A 20,678-nucleotide genomic window follows, 5' to 3' on the forward strand; every position below is an offset into this window, starting at 1 on the left:
ACAGTCCCTAGATCATCCACATCCTTTCCAGAATCAAGATCGTCCTTCTGGATCTCCTCCTCAGCTAGCTGAACATGTTCCAACTGTTGGTGTTGCTAACATCAGGACTCACGCATTAAGGCGAGGCGAGGTTCAGTTTTATTACTTGACTATATGGTGAGAGTACCAATCCGAAACCAAAATCGAAATCCAACAATCTGGAAAATTTGGGAAAAAAATATTTATTTATTTTCTCAAATAGATTCTTAGACAAATACATCGTTCTGCTCATATTATAGACATTGATTTTAGGTAGCCGATTAGATAGATTAGGAATAACATATTGTCATAATATATTTACTTAGAAAATTATAGAATCTTGGCAAGATTCATTATTACTTATCCAAATAATCCTAATCATCAAGTGGATGGGCGTCGCGTTAGTCTAGTCTTCAAGGTGGGTGGACTAGCGGGTGTGCTAGGTGTTAACTTAGGAAATAAATCACCTTAGCTTTATTATTACTTTTACCTTAGCAACTTCTTCTTTGACTTTTTCAAAGTGGACGCCTTTGCAACTTCCTCCTGGGATAAAAACACTTCAAAAAGAGGACACCAGCTTTGAAGCGTCGTCGTCTTAATACATACTAGGCGCCGTCTTAATACATACTAGGGGTGGTATGAGTTTATATTTGGAACGATTTGGAACGGATAGCAACAAGGAAGGAAGGCGCACACGAAGCTTCATGAGTCTCCTCTTTTGAATACTGAACACTTGTTCTCTACCCTTAATTTCTATATAATATCTATAGACGAGACCATCATATACGGGCAAGTTCAAATAGCCTGTGTTTCATCAAAAAGTTAAATTTGAGAGAACTAGAGCAGCAGCAGCATCGTCGCCAACTTGTGTACTTAATAAGATGATGATGCAGCAGCAGCAACCAGTGGACCTCCTGCAGCTCTTACGTCCCTTCGTTGGTGGTCACACTCTACTGATCTGTACTTCTATGCTAGCCATCGCAATCTCCTCTCTGTTTGGTTACCTTCTCTACGTCTACTACTTGAGACCGGCTTCGCTGCGGAGCGCTTTGCAGCAGCAAGGCTTCACTGTGTTGCCTTATCGCCCCATAGCTGGAGACCTCCCTGAGATCAAGCGCCTGGAAGCCCAGGCTCAACTCTCCGACATTCCTTCCTCCTCTCATCACCATCTCCTTCTACCCCGTATCCTCCCCTTCTACCGAAATCTCCTCTCTAAGCACGCAGCAGGTATAATAGCATGCCTCCAATCGCTTTACCCCCCCCGTGATTAGTGGTTAGTCGAATTATATGATCGTAATTAGTAAGCAATGTCCTCCTTGGAGTGCCTTCAATTCTAAATCTGGATCTTATAAATAATCATCGCCTGATTCGTTTTCTTTGTTGATTATTATTTTGGCCGCTTGGCTTGTTTTTGCAGGTTCCAGGGTTGTGTATTGGTGGGGTAATCTGCCCACCCTCTTGATTAGCAACGCAGATGACGCTAGAAGCATTTTATCTTCGGATGTGAAGCAATTACACAAGCCCTCTGCTTTCACTGTACGCTTCCACAGGTTGTTCGGAAATGGTCTCCTTCTTGCCAATGGTGACGACTGGCAACAACAACGCAACATCCTTCGCCCTGCATTCTTCTCTGAGAAGCTCAAGGTTTTCTTATAAAAAGAATGCTGAGTATTCTCTTGATGAAAATAATAAATAATAAATTATTGAAATAAGCTCTACTTAAATCTTGAAATCTTAATTAAGATAAGTCATATATACGCACATACATATGCATGTACACACGTTTGTATGTGTATATACACACACATATACATATATTATTTTGTTGTTTTTGGGGCGGGGGGGATATTTAGCACTATCACAAAATTAAATTTAGTTAAATATTCAGTTCTAACTTCCATTGTTGCAAATATTATTTCATTATTTTAAAGCTTTTGTATTTTTATTGTGTGGTAGGAGCTGGTGGCCGACATGGTGGCTAGTTCTTTGGAAATGGTGAAATCATGGGAGAGCCAAGTCAACAGCAACAGCAAGGAGGGACACGAGCTGGAGGTGGCACATGACATCAAGAATGTGACAGCTGATATTTTGGCACGCAGTTCATTCGGGTCCAGCTACCTCAAAGGAAAGTATGTGTTTCAGAGACAAGAGCGCCTCCTTGAACTCCTCACAAAGATCGTTGTCCCAAATAGTGTCATCCCATTCTATCAGTAAGTCTGTAGATGATAACGCTCCACGTCAAGTTTAAACTATTAATTCTTGGATTATATATTACTCTCCACCTTATTGCTCTTCAACACACTTGGTTAAAGTCTAGTTCTTTAATGGGATGTTGTCAGGTACCTTCCCACTCAAACAAATCGTGAGATCAAGGAGCTGGAGAAGAGAAACAATGAGGAGCTTCGTGAGATCATAGACTCCAAGAGAGAGGCCATGCTGGCTAATGCGACATCACGATCTCAGTCTGATTTGTTGGGCTTGATTTTGGCTGCAGAGGAGCAAGAGGCCAAGGTAGACAACAAGCGAGCTCACCTTACTACACAGCAAGTCATAGATGAATGCAAGTCATGCTGTGGCAGGGAACCCAAGAAGTGGCTAAGCTATCTGCACCTAGTCGAGTTCACCTACAATGCTTCTTATCTCACAGAAGTATTGGGATGAGCCCTTTTAAAGCTCTGTATGGACAAGATTGCTTAACTCCATTAACTAGGTCCGACCCATCGATTAGGGTCGAGATGTCCAGACAAATGCTTGACGACATGGAGCAGCAGATGCAGGCAATTCATAAAGATATAAAAGCTGCCCAGTATGTAGATAGGAAGAGGACAGTCAGAGAATTCAAAGAAGCAGATATGGTCTTCATTCGAGTACGGCCCAAAAGAAGTTCTTTATCTCTTGGGAAGTATAAGAAGTTATCCCCCAGATATTGTGGGCCATATCTGATTTCAAAGAAAGTAGGTGACTTAGCCTACGAGCTTCTTTTACCTCCTCATCTCAAAGTTCATAATGTATTTCATGTAAGCCTTCTAAAGAAATATGTGCCAAGTCCAAATCATGGAAAGACGGTAAAACTTCAGTGGTAAGATACACCGTCGGCTTCTAGGTTATGCTAGTTCTTTCTTTTATATAAGTCATAACTCTTACTTGTCGTTCGCAGTAATCTTACTTCCATCGATCTTCTTTCTTTCTTAATCTCTTTTATGGCTTGGCAACAGGACTTGGTTTTATCCATGATGATTTCTCACCTTCAAGACGCAAGCGAGTCTGTGAAGAAGGATTTTATAGAACTGTATGAGCGCTTACTTTTCCCTCACTTGGGAACTTCTGTAGCACAGACCAAATGGCGGACCTATTGAGACATAACTAGGGTAACACCGTGGGGTCAGCATCACTTTCGTAACAATGTCCGCTTGTCTATGGTTATTGAAGCTTTGGGTTTGGGTCCCCGATACTATTGCGTGATGAGATCAAGGCATGGTGGGTTTTCTAAGCGGGTCTTCTTACTTGCGTGTTTTCTTCCTCACTAGAAGATATGTCTTTATCCCATTTTTGGCTTGCCTCTTAGAGGTCCTTTTATTAGGTCACCTCATACCAATGAGGTAGGCGCTGCAATAACCGACCGAATTATTCCCATAGATGAGTTACCTTATACATGTGCTGCTTGTGAGTGCTACTTTTGTGACCATATGATGGACGGGCTTATTGAATTATAAAAAGTTCTTCTATCTTGCTGTGTATGTTCCAAGAGTGTATAAAGTTGAAATCTTTGTTCTTGTCTTGAGTCTTGCTTTCTTTGAGACTTTTCTTGGTAGTTACTCTTAATTAAATTTTCTCTTAGTCTTATATTCTTGCATCTTGCGGAATTACCCCAATTTGCGAGATGAGGGCATCTCGCGTTTTTCAAGTGGGAGAGAATGTAAGATTCCTCCCCAGCCTCAAGATGTCCAGCATCTTCCCCCTGTAATCAATCCCCTCTTCAGAAATATAAAAGATCTTGTCTCCGCCTGTTTTGACATAGAGAGAGAAAATATTCTAGAGAGAGAATATTCAGATTTTGAATATTTTTAGATAGAAAAATTTCTCATATTATTAAAATAAGTTCCCCTGAAATCAAAGTTCAAAAAGATTTTCAGAAAGTGCATTAGAAATTAAGTATAATATTGTTAAGAGGCATTATCCTAGGGGTGAAGATTTTTTTAAAATTTCAGATTAAGGTTCCTATGGGCCAATAAGATCAATCCATGTGTGGGGAGGAGATAAATCCAATTTATAAAAGAAATTACCTAAAAATGAGTAAATGCTCACGTAAGATGAAGAGTTGACTAAGGACAAGGTTAATAGTTAAAAAGGGGAGATATTTAGAAGCAATGATGTATTTTTGACACCTCTGCATGGGGATTTTCCCCTCATGAATGAGGCGCCTACTTCACATGTGCAATTGCCATTCCACATCCTTATTCATAAGACACCTCTAAGAGGGAACTCAATCCATTCACCTACCTAAAGTGTGAGATCCCTCTGTCCCCTCCGCACACCGGATTCCCGGTAGAGTTGACAGCGGAAGCACCCTCCTCATGCGCGAGGCAGGGTTTCTCACTCGGGGCCTTGCCCTTGAATGTCCGGGCGCACGAGACTAGGCTGGTGGTTACTCCGAAAACTGTAACTGGGAAAATTTTCCATGCCCGGAAAGCGAGGACGATTCCACCATTTTTATTTTATTTAACAATTTTTTCTAAACGAGGTCAAGGTACTAAACTTACCTTCAAACACCATATTAGTGAATTTGGGAATTTTCCAATTCCCATTTTTGAATACTTAAAAAAGGGGACATGGATAACATGTTTGTAAGTTTCTCAAAACCCTATCATATGACCTATCGTTGGAAAGCGCTTGAAAAATGGAATCTTAAGAGCTATAAAGCGCTCATTTTGGATTAGTGGTGTTCAAGTTATGGTTAATCCAAACTTTTGACCATGTGTCCCAAACTTGTGGGAAATTCCCATATTCCCCAATATGGTGTTTTCATCTGATAAAACCAGATAGAAGGGAAACTATCACTGATATAATTTGATCATTTTAGTAAATTCAACGCTTTTTTCCTGATCAAGATCAGGCACAGCCGTTGATCCACTCATTTGAGAAATTTATAAGGGAATTGACTAGCTACTCGAATCCTAGCGTAATCCTAAGATTTTTTCAGTTTGATTATTAAAACTCCACTGATTCCAGCCTTCCCCATCCGGCCCATGGGTTAGCCACCACCCTACCACTGGAATCGGTGAAACCAACAAGTACTCACCCACCCATAATTGAAATGCCTTTCTTAACTTTAGCTTTAGAAAACAGATACGCACACACTCCTCTTTAAAACTTTAATCTATAAAACAATCCATCGACAATTTACTGGTTACACATGTCATACTTCAAAATTTCCATTGAGTCTTTGTTTCTCACAAAATAGTATCATTCTGGACTCTCCGTTGAGACCAGCGAGTCAACAATGAGATCCAGTGATAGATTACAATAAACATAGGTCCATCATATAATATCTTCCTCGACATACGCATGGATGTCCTCGGCACCGCGAGCCCGTGCATCACCTGGTCAGAACCCTCCAGGATCCTCCTTAGGTGTCCTGGCACTTCACTCAGGGACCGCTTCGCCGGCCCTCGTCCATCGTACCGGAAGCTCACCATTTTAACCATACCGAGGCTGGTCAAGACCTGGGCAGGCTTTGCCGCGTGAGCTGTCCCTTGAACACTCCTCGCCAGCTGTTGCAACCGAACTTCCCTTAGATAAACATATACACCAAATGCTCCCTCCAGCATTCTAGCGTAAGACAGTCTTTTAAGAAAACAGGGTTTCTATGCAAGTTTTCAGTTTTAAGTCAATATTAGATAAAATGGGAAAAATCCCTCAAAATGGGAATGTATTTAAAAAATTTGTTTTGGCCATAACTTGAACATGCAAACTCCAAATTTGTCAGACAAAGTAGATCTAGATTCTACTTTTCCAGCTCTTTCCAATGATATGTCACATGAATATGTTTTGACAAACGTCTGGATGAGTTTACCATACCCCCACTTTTTTCATGGGAATGGGATTTTTCCCACTTTATCTAATATTGACTTTTTTGATTTTCTTTTTGAATACAATGAGTATATCTTAATTCCATATCCAAGATTTCTAGATCACAGGACTGGATTCTCAAGCAGAATTTCTCGAATTCTGAATTCTTAACCTTAGATCAAAATCAAAGGTCTCAACTTAGTTTCGGATTCAGTGGGTGATTTGAGTATAAATTCAGGAACTAGTCGCATCATCATTTCTTGAAACTAACAAAGGAATTACATCTTGGTCAAAGTCTGATTCAGGTTTTTGAGCCTGGAACGGTTCTTCTTGAACTATCTTTATCAAATGGTAATATTTCAATTACTACTTTACTAAATTTAAATTTACCAATATTCATGGGAATTAGTCATAGGATTAAGAGAATTATTATCTTAATATAAAAAATATTCTTTCATGCATACTTTTATGCATAAAATCAATAATGATAAAAGTAACACTTTTATATTAATAAAATATTCTTTGATGCACAAAAATCTATTTTGATGAAAGTAACACTTTCATAATAAAAAAATTATTCCTTTATGCATAAAAATCTATTTTGATGAAAGTAACACTTTCATAATAAAAGAAATTATTCCTTTATGCATAAAAATCTATTTTGATGAAAGTAACACTTTCATATTAAAAGAAAATTATTCCTTTATGCATAAAAATCTATTTTGATGAAAGTAACACTTTCATAATAATAAAATATTCCTTTATGCATAAAAATCTATTTCGATGAAACTAACACTTTCATAATAATAAAAAATTATTCCTTTATGCATAAAAGTCTATTTTGATGAAAGTAACACTTTCATAATTTAAAAAACTATTCCTTTATGCATAAAAATCTATTTTGATGAAATTTCACTTTCATAATTAAAAAAATTATTCCTTCATGCATAAAAATCTATTTTGATGAAAGTAACACTTTCATAATAAAAAAATTATTCCTTTATGCATAAAAATCTGTTTTGATGAAAGTAACACTTTCATAAGAAAAAAAATTATTCCTTTATGCATAAAAATCTATTTTGATAAAAGTAAGACTTTCATAATAAAAGAAAATTATTCCTTTATGCATAAAAATCTATTTTGATGAAAGTAACACTTTCATAATTAAAAAAATTACTCCTTTATGCATAAGAAATCTATTGCATAAAAATCTATTTTGATGAAAGTAACACTTTCATAATAAAAAATCTATACCTTTATGCATAAAAATCTATTTTGATGAAAGTAACACTTTCATAATAATAAAAATTATTCCTTTATGCATAAAAATCTATTTTGATAAAAGTAACACTTTCATAATAAAAAAATTATTCCTTTATGCATAAAAATCTATTTTGATAAAAGTAACATTTTCATAATAAAAGAAAATTATTTCTTTATGCATAAAAATCTATTTTGATGAAAGTAACACCTTCATTAAAAAAATTATTCCTTTATGCATAAAAATCTATTTTGATGAAAGTAACACTTTTATAATAAAAAAATTATTCCTTTATGCATAAAAATCTATTTTGATGAAAGTAACACTTTCATAATAAAAAAAATTATTCCTTTATGCATAAAAATCTATTTTGATGAAAGTAACAGTTTCATAATAAAAAAATTATTCTTTCATGAAAAAATAATAATAATCAATATGCATCTTCTATGCATGAAAATGACACTTTTAGAGTGTAGATTTGATAGGAATTACTCTTTTAGCATAATAAAAGGTAATACTTATTTCCAAAAAAAATCGCCAGAACCTCGTTTCTATAGCTGACCATTTTTCAAATTTTCCTACTTAATTTGTCTTAAAAATTAACTCTTAATTGATTTAAAGTAATCTAGACTAATCAAAATTCACTTATAAAAGAGAAAACATTATAAAAAATTTGATTCCAATAATTATCACTTTAACTAGGATAAAGAAGGGTTGATTCTAAGAAGAGAGAGGGGAAAACCTTTCGATCAAGGCATAGCTTCCATTTATTACTTCAAACAATCATAAATATTAGAGAAACATAAAATCAATAAAGAAAATTACAAGAACCTCTACTTACATAGTTTCTTGGAGCTTTCCTTTGGCTTGAAGGTTTGAGGGTTCAACTCCTGTTTGTAGCAAGAGTGGCCACCAATCTTTGGAAGAGGAAAATGTCAAAAACTAGTGAATTATGAATGAATTCACAGTTCTTGGCTCGGGAGAAGTAGAGTAATAGTGCATAAACACTATTGAGTTTTCAACAAAGGGGAGGGCTTCTATTTATAGGAAAAATTGAGCTCCTAACCAAACAAACTGAATTCTAGAATTTTCCAACTCAGTTTGGTCACTTTTTGACCATTTTTAGGTTAGTTAAGCTAACTTTTTCGAACTAGACTTGAATTAGGAGAGAGGAGAGATGAAATATCTCAATTTTTGAAGATTTAAAAGTCAATTGCACATGTGAATTAGGCGCCTCATTCATGAGGGGAATTCCCCCATGCAAAGGTGTCAAAAATGCATCATTACTTCCAAATATCTCTGTTTTTTAACTATTAACCTTGTCCTTATTCAACTCTTCATCTTATGTGAGTATTTACTCATTTTTGGGAGATTTTTCTTTTATTCTTCTATTTATCTCCTTCCTACATTTGGATGAATCTTATTGGTCTATAAGAACCTTAATTTAAAATTTCGAAAAAAATCTTCACCCTCGGGATAATGCCTCTTGAACAGATTACACTTAATTTCTAATGCACCTTCTGGAAATCTTTTTGAACTTCTGTTTCAGGGGAACTTATTTTAATAAGATGAGAATTTTTTCTATCCTAAAATATTTAGAAACTGAATATTCTCTCTCTAGAATATTTTCTCTCTCTAGGCTAAAACAGGTAGAAACAAGATCTTTTATATTTCTGAAGAGGGATGTGATTACAGGGGAAGATGTTGGACATCTTGAGAGGCTGGGGAGGAATCTTTTTTTAGTAAAGTCAATGCTTTTTTCCTGATCAAGATCAAGCACAGCCGTTGATCCACTCATTTGAGAAATTTATCAGGGAATTGACTAGCTACTCGAATCCTAGCGTAATCCTAAGATTTTTCAGTTTGATTATTAAAACTCCACTGATTCTAGCCTAACCCCATCCGGCCCATGGGTTAGCCACCACCCTACCACTGGAATCGGTGAAACCAACAAGTACTCACCCACCCATAATTGAAATGCCTTTCTTAACTTTATCTTTAGAAAACAGATACGCACACACTCCTCTAAACTTTAATCTATAAAACAATCCATTGATAATTTACTGGTTACACATGTCATACTTCAAAATTTCCATTGAGTCTTTGTTTCTCACAAAATAGTATCATTCTGGACTCTCCGTTGAGACCAGCGCGTCAACAACGAGATCCAGTGATAGATTACAATAAACATAGGTCCATCATATAATATCTTCCTCGACATACGCATGGATATCCTCGGCACCGCGACCGTGTGCATCTCCTGGTCAGAACCCTCTAGGATCCTCCTTAGGTGTCCTGGCACTTCACTCAGGGACCGTTTCGTCGGCCCTCGTCCATCGTACCAGAAGCTCACCATTTTAACCATACCGAGGCTGGTCAAGACCTAGGCAGGCTTTGTCGCGTGAGCTATGCCTTGAACACTCCCCGCCAGCTGTTGCAACCGAACTTCCCTTAGATAAACATATATACCAAATGCTCCCTCTAGCATTCTGGCATAAGACAGTCTTTTAAGAAAACAAGGTTTCTATGCAAGTTTTCAGTTTTGATTTTCTTTTTGAATACAATGAGTATATCTTAATTCCGTATCCAAGATTTCTAGATCACAGGACTGGATTCTCAAGTAGAATTTCTCGAATTCTGAATTCTTAACCTTAGATCAAAATCAAAGGTCTCAACTTAGTTTCGGATTCGGTGGGTGATTTGAGTATAAATTCAGGAACTAGTCGCATCATCGTTTCTTGAAACTAACGAAGGAATTACATCTTGGTCAAAGTCTGATTCAGGTTTTTGAGTCTGGAACGGTTCTTCTTGAACTATCTATATCAAATGTTAATATTTCAATTACTACTTTACTAAACTTAAAACTAATCATTTACCAATATTCATGGGAATTAGTCATAGGATTAAGAGAATTCTTATCTTGATATAAAAAATATTCTTTCATGCATACTTTTATGCATAAAATCACTAATGATAAAAGTAACACTTTTATAATAATAAAATATTCTTTTACGCACAAAAATCTATTTTGATGAAAGTAACACTTTCATAATAAAAAAAATTATTCCTTTATGCATAAAAATCTATTTTGATGAAATTAACACTTTCATAATAAAAGAAAATTATTCCTTTATGCATAAAAATCTATTTTGATGAAAGTAACACTTTCATAATAAAAGAAAATTATTCCTTTATGCATAAAAATCTATTTTGATGAAAGTAACACTTTCATAATAAAAAAAATATTCCTTTATGCATAAAAATCTATTTTGATGAGACTAACACTTTCATAATTTAAAAAAATTTATTCCTTTATGCATAAAAATCTATTTTGATGAAAGTAACACTTTCATAATAAAAAAAATATATTCCTTTATGCATAAAAATCTATTTTGATGAAATTTCACTTTCATAATTAAAAACATTATTCCTTTATGCATAAAAATCTATTTTGATGAAAGTAACACTTTCATAATAAAAAAATTATTCCTTTATGCATAAAAATCTATTTTGATGAAAGTAACACTTTCATAATAAAAAAATTATTCGTTTATGCATAAAAATCTATTTTGATGAAAGTAAGACTTTCATAATAAAAGAAAATTATTCCTTTATGCATAAAAATCTATTTTGATGAAAGTAACACTTTCATAATAAAAGAAAATTACTCCTTTATGCATAAAAATCTATTGCATAAAAATCTATTTTGATGAAAGTAACACTTTCATAATAAAAAATTTATTCCTTTATGCATAAAAATCTATTTTGATGAAAGTAACACTTTCATAATAAAAAAATTATTCCTTTATGCATAAAAATCTATTTTGATAAAAGTAACATTTTCATAATAAAAGAAAATTATTTCTTTATGCATAAAAATCTATTTTGATGAAAGTAACACCTTCATTAAAAAAATTATTCCTTTATGCATAAAAATCTATTTTGATGAAAGTAACACTTTCATAATAAAAAAATTATTCTTTTATGCATAAAAATCTATTTTGATGAAAGTAACACTTTCATAATAAAAAAATTTATTCCTTTATGCATAAAAATCTATTTTGATGAAAGTAACAGTTTCATAATAAAAAAATTATTCTTTCATGAAAAAATAATAATAATCAATATGCATCTTCTATGCATGAAAATGACACTTTTAGAGTGTTGATTTGATAGGAATTACTCTTTTAGCATAATAAAAGGTAATACTTATTTCCAAAAAAAAATCGCCAGAACCTCCTTTCTATAGCTGACCATTTTTCAAATTTTTTTACTTAATTTGTCTTAAAAATTAACTCTTAATTGATTTAAAGTAATCTAGACTAATCAAAATTCACTTATAAAAGAGAAAACATTATAAAAAATTTGATTCCAATAATTATCACTTTAACTAGGATAAAGAAGGGTTGATTCTAAGAAGAGAGAGGGGAAAACCTTTCGATCAAGGCATAGCTTCCATTTATTACTTCAAACAATCATAAATATTAGAGAAACATAAAATCAATAAAGAAAATTACAAGAACCTCTACTTACATAGTTTCTTGGAGCTTTCCTTTGGCTTGAAGGTTTGAGGGTTCAACTCCTGTTTGTAGCAAGAGTGGCCACCAATCTTTGGAAGAGGAAAATGTCAAAAACTAGTGAATTATGAATGAATTCACAGTTCTTGGCTTGGGAGAAGTAGAGTAATAGTGCATAAACACTATTGAGTTTTCAACAAAGGGGAGGGCTTCTATTTATAGGAAAAATTGAGCTCCTAACCAAACAAACTGAATTCTAGAATTTTCCAACTCAGTTTGGTCACTTTTTGACCATTTTTAGGTTAGTTAAGCTAACTTTTTCGAACTAGACTTGAATTAGGAGAGAGGAGAGATGAAATATCTCAATTTTTGAAGATTTAAAAGTCAATTGCACATGTGAATTAGGCGCCTCATTCATGAGGGGAATTCCCCCATGCAAAGGTGTCAAAAATGCATCATTACTTCCAAATATCTCTGTTTTTTAACTATTAACCTTGTCCTTATTCAACTCTTCATCTTATGTGAGTATTTACTCATTTTTGGGAGATTTTTCTTTTATTCTTCTATTTATCTCCTTCCTACATTTGGATGAATCTTATTGGTCTATAAGAACCTTAATTTAAAATTTCGAAAAAAATCTTCACCCTCGGGATAATGCCTCTTGAACAGATTACACTTAATTTCTAATGCACCTTCTGGAAATCTTTTTGAACTTCTGTTTCAGGGGAACTTATTTTAATAAGATGAGAATTTTTTCTATCCTAAAATATTTAGAAACTGAATATTCTCTCTCTAGAATATTTTCTCTCTCTAGGCTAAAACAGGTAGAAACAAGATCTTTTATATTTCTGAAGAGGGATGTGATTACAGGGGAAGATGTTGGACATCTTGAGAGGCTGGGGAGGAATCTTTTTTTAGTAAAGTCAATGCTTTTTTCCTGATCAAGATCAAGCACAGCCGTTGATCCACTCATTTGAGAAATTTATCAGGGAATTGACTAGCTACTCGAATCCTAGCGTAATCCTAAGATTTTTCAGTTTGATTATTAAAACTCCACTGATTCTAGCCTAACCCCATCCGGCCCATGGGTTAGCCACCACCCTACCACTGGAATCGGTGAAACCAACAAGTACTCACCCACCCATAATTGAAATGCCTTTCTTAACTTTATCTTTAGAAAACAGATACGCACACACTCCTCTAAACTTTAATCTATAAAACAATCCATTAATAATTTACTGGTTACACATGTCATACTTCAAAATTTCCATTGAGTCTTTGTTTCTCACAAAATAGTATCATTCTGGACTCTCCGTTGAGACCAGCGCGTCAACAATGAGATCCAGTGATAGATTACAATAAACATAGGTCCATCATATAATATCTTCCTCGACATACGCATGGATATCCTCGGCACCGCGACCGTGTGCATCTCCTGGTCAGAACCCTCTAGGATCCTCCTTAGGTGTCCTGGCACTTCACTCAGGGACCGTTTCGTCGGCCCTCGTCCATCGTACCAGAAGCTCACCATTTTAACCATACCGAGGCTGGTCAAGACCTAGGCAGGCTTTGTCGCTTGAGCTATCCCTTGAACACTCCCCGCCAGCTGTTGCAACCGAACTTCCCTTAGATAAACATATATACCAAATGCTCCCTCTAGCATTCTGGCATAAGACAGTCTTTTAAGAAAACAGGGTTTCTATGCAAGTTTTCAGTTTTGATTTTCTTTTTGAATACAATGAGTATATCTTAATTCCGTATCCAAGATTTCTAGATCACAGGACTAGATTCTCAAGTAGAATTTCTCGAATTCTGAATTCTTAACCTTAGATCAAAATCAAAGGTCTCAACTTAGTTTCGGATTCGGTGGGTGATTTGAGTATAAATTCAGGAACTAGTCGCATCATCGTTTCTTGAAACTAACGAAGGAATTACATCTTGGTCAAAGTCTGATTCAGGTTTTTGAGTCTGGAACGGTTCTTCTTGAACTATCTTTATCAAATGTTAATATTTCAATTACTACTTTACTAAACTTAAAACTAATCATTTACCAATATTCATGGGAATTAGTCATAGGATTAAGAGAATTCTTATCTTGATATAAAAAATATTCTTTCATGCATACTTTTATGCATAAAATCAATAATGATAAAAGTAACACTTTTATAATAATAAAATATTCTTTTACGCACAAAAATCTATTTTGATGAAAGTAACACTTTCATAATAAAAAAAATTATTCCTTTATGCATAAAAATCTATTTTGATGAAATTAACACTTTCATAATAAAAGAAAATTATTCCTTTATGCATAAAAATCTATTTTGATGAAAGTAACACTTTCATAATAAAAGAAAATTATTCCTTTATGCATAAAAATCTATTTTGATGAAAGTAACACTTTCATAATAAAAAAAATATTCCTTTATGCATAAAAATCTATTTTGATGAGACTAACACTTTCATAATTCAAAAAAATTTATTCCTTTATGCATAAAAATCTATTTTGATGAAAGTAACACTTTCATAATAAAAAAACATATTCCTTTATGCATAAAAATCTATTTTGATGAAATTTCACTTTCATAATTAAAAACATTATTCCTTTATGCATAAAAATCTATTTTGATGAAAGTAACACTTTCATAATAAAAAAATTATTCCTTTATGCATAAAAATCTATTTTGATGAAAGTAACACTTTCATAATAAAAAAAATTATTCGTTTATGCATAAAAATCTATTTTGATGAAAGTAAGACTTTCATAATAAAAGAAAATTATTCCTTTATGCATAAAAATCTATTTTGATGAAAGTAACACTTTCATAATAAAAGAAAATTACTCCTTTATGCATAAAAATCTATTGCATAAAAATCTATTTTGATGAAAGTAACACTTTCATAATAAAAAATTTATTCCTTTATGCATAAAAATCTATTTTGATGAAAGTAACACTTTCATAATAAAAAAATTATTCCTTTATGCATAAAAATCTATTTTGATAAAAGTAACATTTTCATAATAAAAGAAAATTATTTCTTTATGCATAAAAATCTATTTTGATGAAAGTAACACCTTCATTAAAAAAATTATTCCTTTATGCATAAAAATCTATTTTGATGAAAGTAACACTTTCATAATAAAAAAATTATTCTTTTATGCATAAAAATCTATTTTGATGAAAGTAACACTTTCATAATAAAAAAATTTATTCCTTTATGCATAAAAATCTATTTTGATGAAAGTAACAGTTTCATAATAAAAAAATTATTCTTTCATGAAAAAAAAATAATCAATATGCATCTTCTATGCATGAAAATGACACTTTTAGAGTGTAGATTTGATAGGAATTACTCTTTTAGCATAATAAAAGGTAATACTTATTTCCAAAAAAAATCGCCAGAACCTCCTTTCTATAGCTGACCATTTTTCAAATTTTTCTACTTAATTTGTCTTAAAAATTAACTCTTAATTGATTTAAAGTAATCTAGACTAATCAAAATTCACTTATAAAAGAGAAAATGTTATAAAAAATTTGATTCCAATAATTATCACTTTAACTAGGATAAAGAAGGGTTGATTCTAAGAAGAGAGAGGGGAAAACCTTTCGATCAAGGCATAGCTTCCATTTATTACTTCAAACAATCATAAATATTAGAGAAACATAAAATCAATAAAGAAAATTACAAGAACCTCTACTTACATAGTTTCTTGGAGCTTTCCTTTGGCTTGAAGGTTTGAGGGTTCAACTCCTGTTTGTAGCAAGAGTGGCCACCAATCTTTGGAAGAGGAAAATGTCAAAAACTAGTGAATTATGAATGAATTCACGGTTCTTGGCTTGGGAGAAGTAGAGTAATAGTGCATAAACACTATTGAGTTTTCAACAAAGGGGAGGGCTTCTATTTATAGGAAAAATTGAGCTCCTAACCAAACAAACTGAATTCTAGAATTTTCCAACTCAGTTTGGTCACTTTTTGACCATTTTTAGGTTAGTTAAGCTAACTTTTTCGAACTAGACTTGAATTAGGAGAGAGGAGAGATGAAATATCTCAATTTTTGAAGATTTAAAAGTCAATTGCACATGTGAATTAGGCGCCTCATTCATGAGGGGAATTCCCCCATGCAAAGGTGTCAAAAATGCATCATTACTTCCAAATATCTCTGTTTTTTAACTATTAACCTTGTCCTTATTCAACTCTTCATCTTATGTGAGTATTTACTCATTTTTGGGAGATTTTTCTTTTATTCTTCTATTTATCTCCTTCCTACATTTGGATGAATCTTATTGGTCTATAAGAACCTTAATTTAAAATTTCGAAAAAAATCTTCACCCTCGGGATAATGCCTCTTGAACAGATTACACTTAATTTCTAATGCACCTTCTGGAAATCTTTTTGAACTTCTGTTTCAGGGGAACTTATTTTAATAAGATGAGAATTTTTTCTATCCTAAAATATTTAGAAACTGAATATTCTCTCTCTAGAATATTTTCTCTCTCTAGGCTAAAACAGGTAGAAACAAGATCTTTTATATTTCTGAAGAGGGATGTGATTATAGGGGAAGATGTTGGACATCTTGAGAGGCTGGGGAGGAATCTTTTTTTAGTAAAGTCAATGCTTTTTTCCTGATCAAGATCAAGCACAGCCGTTGATCCACTCATTTGAGAAATTTATCAGGGAATTGACTAGCTACTCGAATCCTAGCGTAATCCTAAGATTTTTCAGTTTGATTATTAAAACTCCACTGATTCTAGCCTAACCCCATCCGGCCCATGGGTTAGCCACCACCCTACCACTGGAATCGGTGAAACCAACAAGTACTCACCCACCCATAATTGAAATGCCTTTCTTAACTTTATCTTTAGAAAACAGATACGCACACACTCCTCTAAACTTTAATCTATAAAACAATCCATTGATAATTTACTGGTTACACATGTCATACTTCAAAATTTCCATTGAGTCTTTGTTTCTCACAAAATAGTATCATTCTGGACTCTCCGTTGAGACCAGCGCGTCAACAACGAGATCCAGTGATAGATTACAATAAACATAGGTCCATCATATAATATCTTCCTCGACATACGCATGGATATCCTCGGCACCGCGACCGTGTGCATCTCCTGGTCAGAACCCTCTAGGATCCTCCTTAGGTGTCCTGGCACTTCACTCAGGGACCGTTTCGTCGGCCCTCGTCCATCGTACCAGAAGCTCACCATTTTAACCATACCGAGGCTGGTCAAGACCTAGGCAGGCTTTGTCGCGTGAGCTATCCCTTGAACACTCCCCGCCAGCTGTTGCAACCGAACTTCCCTTAGATAAACATATATACCAAATGCTCCCTCTAGCATTCTGGCATAAGACAGTCTTTTAAGAAAACAGGGTTTCTATGCAAGTTTTCAGTTTTGATTTTCTTTTTGAATACAATGAGTATATCTTAATTCCGTATCCAAGATTTCTAGATCACAGGACTGGATTCTCAAGTAGAATTTCTCGAATTCTGAATTCTTAACCTTAGATCAAAATCAAAGGTCTCAACTTAGTTTCGGATTCGGTGGGTGATTTGGGTATAAATTCAGGAACTAGTCGCATCATCGTTTCTTGAAACTAACGAAGGAATTACATCTTGGTCAAACTCTGATTCAGGTTTTTGAGTCTGGAACGGTTCTTCTTGAACTATCTTTATCAAATGTTAATATTTCAATTACTACTTTACTAAACTTAAAACTAATCATTTTCCAATATTCATGGGAATTAGTCATAGGATTAAGAGAATTCTTATCTTGATATAAAAAATATTCTTTCATGCATACTTTTATGCATAAAATCAATAATGATAAAAGTAACACTTTTATAATAATAAAATATTCTTTTACGCACAAAAATCTATTTTGATGAAAGTAACACTTTCATAATAAAAAAAATTATTCCTTTATGCATAAAAATCTATTTTGATGAAATTAACACTTTCATAATAAAAGAAAATTATTCCTTTATGCATAAAAATCTATTTTGATGAAAGTAACACTTTCATAATAAAAGAAAATTATTCCTTTATGCATAAAAATCTATTTTGATGAAAGTAACACTTTCATAATAAAAAAATTATTCCTTTATGCATAAAAATCTATTTTGATGAGACTAACACTTTCATAATTTAAAAAAATTTATTCCTTTATGCATAAAAATCTATTTTGATGAAAGTAACACTTTCATAATAAAAAAACATATTCCTTTATGCATAAAAATCTATTTTGATGAAAGTAACACTTTCATAATAAAAAAATTATTCCTTTATGCATAAAAATCTATTTTGATGAAAGTAACACTTTCATAATAAAAAAATTATTCCTTTATGCATAAAAATCTATTTTGATGAAAGTAAGACTTTCATAATAAAAGAAAATTATTCCTTTATGCATAAAAATCTATTTTAATGAAAATAAAACTCTCATAATAAAAGAAAATTACTCCTTTATGCATAAAAATCTATTGCATAAAAATCTATTTTGATGAAAGTAACACTTTCATAATAAAAAATTTATTCCTTTATGCATAAAAATCTATTTTGATGAAAGTAACACTTTCATAATAAAAAAATTATTCCTTTATGCATAAAAATCTTTTTTGATAAAAGTAACATTTTCATAATAAAAGAAAATTATTTCTTTTTGCATAAAAATCTATTTTGATGAAAGTAACACCTTCATTAAAAAAATTATTCCTTTATGCATAAAAATCTATTTTGATGAAAGTAACACTTTCATAATAAAAAAATTATTCCTTTATGCATAAAAATCTATTTTGATGAAAGTAACACTTTCATAATAAAAAAATTTATTCCTTTATGCATAAAAATCTATTTTGATGAAAGTAACAGTTTCATAATAAAAAAATTATTCTTTCATGAAAAAAAAATAATAATCAATATGCATCTTCTATGCATGAAAATGACACTTTTAGAGTGTAGATTTGATAGGAATTACTCTTTTAGCATAATAAAAGGTAATACTTATTTCCAAAAAAAATCGCCAGAACCTCCTTTCTATAGCTGACCATTTTTTAAATTTTCCTACTTAATTTGTCTTAAAAATTAACTCTTAATTGATTTAAAGTAATCTAGACTAATCAAAATTCACTTATAAAAGAGAAAACATTATAAAAAATTTGATTCCAATAATTATCACTTTAACTAGGATAAAGAAGGGTTGATTCTAAGAAGAGAGAGGGGAAAACCTTTCGATCAAGGCATAGCTTCCATTTATTACTTCAAACAATCATAAATATTAGAAAAACATAAAATCAATAAAGAAAATTACAAGAACCTCTACTTACATAGTTTCTTGGAGCTTTCCTTTGGCTTGAAGGTTTGAGGGTTCAACTCCTGTTTGTAGCAAGAGTGGCCACCAATCTTTGGAAGAGGAAAATGTCAAAAACTAGTGAATTATGAATGAATTCACGGTTCTTGGCTTGGGAGAAGTAGAGTAATAGTGCATAAACACTATTGAGTTTTCAACAAAGGGGAGGGCTTCTATTTATAGGAAAAATTGAGCTCCTAACCAAACAAACTGAATTCTAGAATTTTCCAACTCAGTTTGGTCACTTTTTGACCATTTTTAGGTTAGTTAAGCTAACTTTTTCGAACTAGACTTGAATTAGGAGAGAGGAGAGATGAAATATCTCAATTTTTGAAGATTTAAAAGTCAATTGCACATGTGAATTAGGCGCCTCATTCATGAGGGGAATTCCCCCATGCAAAGGTGTCAAAAATGCATCATTACTTCCAAATATCTCTGTTTTTTAACTATTAACCTTGTCCTTATTCAACTCTTCATCTTATGTGAGTATTTACTCATTTTTGGGAGATTTTTCTTTTATTCTTCTATTTATCTCCTTCCTACATTTGGATGAATCTTATTGGTCTATAAGAACCTTAATTTAAAATTTCGAAAAAAATCTTCACCCTCGGGATAATGCCTCTTGAACAGATTACACTTAATTTCTAATGCACCTTCTGGAAATCTTTTTGAACTTCTGTTTCAGGGGAACTTATTTTAATAAGATGAGAATTTTTTCTATCCTAAAATATTTAGAAACTGAATATTCTCTCTCTAGAATATTTTCTCTCTCTAGGCTAAAACAGGTAGAAACAAGATCTTTTATATTTCTGAAGAGGGATGTGATTATAGGGGAAGATGTTGGACATCTTGAGAGGCTGGGGAGGAATCTTTTTTTAGTAAAGTCAATGCTTTTTTCCTGATCAAGATCAAGCACAGCCGTTGATCCACTCATTTGAGAAATTTATCAGGGAATTGACTAGCTACTCGAATCCTAGCGTAATCCTAAGATTTTTCAGTTTGATTATTAAAACTCCACTGATTCTAGCCTAACCCCATCCGGCCCATGGGTTAGCCACCACCCTACCACTGGAATCGGTGAAACCAACAAGTACTCACCCACCCATAATTGAAATGCCTTTCTTAACTTTATCTTTAGAAAACAGATACGCACACACTCCTCTAAACTTTAATCTATAAAACAATCCATTGATAATTTACTGGTTACACATGTCATACTTCAAAATTTCCATTGAGTCTTTGTTTCTCACAAAATAGTATCATTCTGGACTCTCCGTTGAGACCAGCGCGTCAACAACGAGATCCAGTGATAGATTACAATAAACATAGGTCCATCATATAATATCTTCCTCGACATACGCATGGATATCCTCGGCACCGCGACCGTGTGCATCTCCTGGTCAGAACCCTCTAGGATCCTCCTTAGGTGTCCTGGCACTTCACTCAGGGACCGTT

The 20,678-nt window shown here is 33.0% G+C and overlaps 1 protein-coding gene across 1 annotated transcript in view; it reads left to right on the forward strand.

Moving 5' to 3' along the window:
* Window positions 1-800: 800 nt before the first annotated feature.
* Window positions 801-20,678, forward strand: part of LOC147638278 (cytochrome P450 716A67-like) — a 68,101-nt gene continuing 48,223 nt past the window's right edge. Inside the window, exons 1-4 of the mRNA XM_086798760.1 lie at window positions 801-1,245; window positions 1,436-1,662; window positions 1,975-2,228; window positions 2,358-2,529. Coding sequence (XP_086654886.1) covers window positions 900-1,245; window positions 1,436-1,662; window positions 1,975-2,228; window positions 2,358-2,529 — 999 coding nt within the window. The 5' untranslated portion in view covers window positions 801-899. The remainder of the gene's footprint in view (window positions 1,246-1,435; window positions 1,663-1,974; window positions 2,229-2,357; window positions 2,530-20,678) is intronic.

Source organism: Cibotium barometz, chromosome 5 (assembly GCF_041138505.1).
Source record: "Cibotium barometz isolate CiBa-2024 chromosome 5, ASM4113850v1, whole genome shotgun sequence".
Lineage (NCBI taxonomy): Eukaryota > Viridiplantae > Streptophyta > Polypodiopsida > Cyatheales > Cibotiaceae > Cibotium > Cibotium barometz.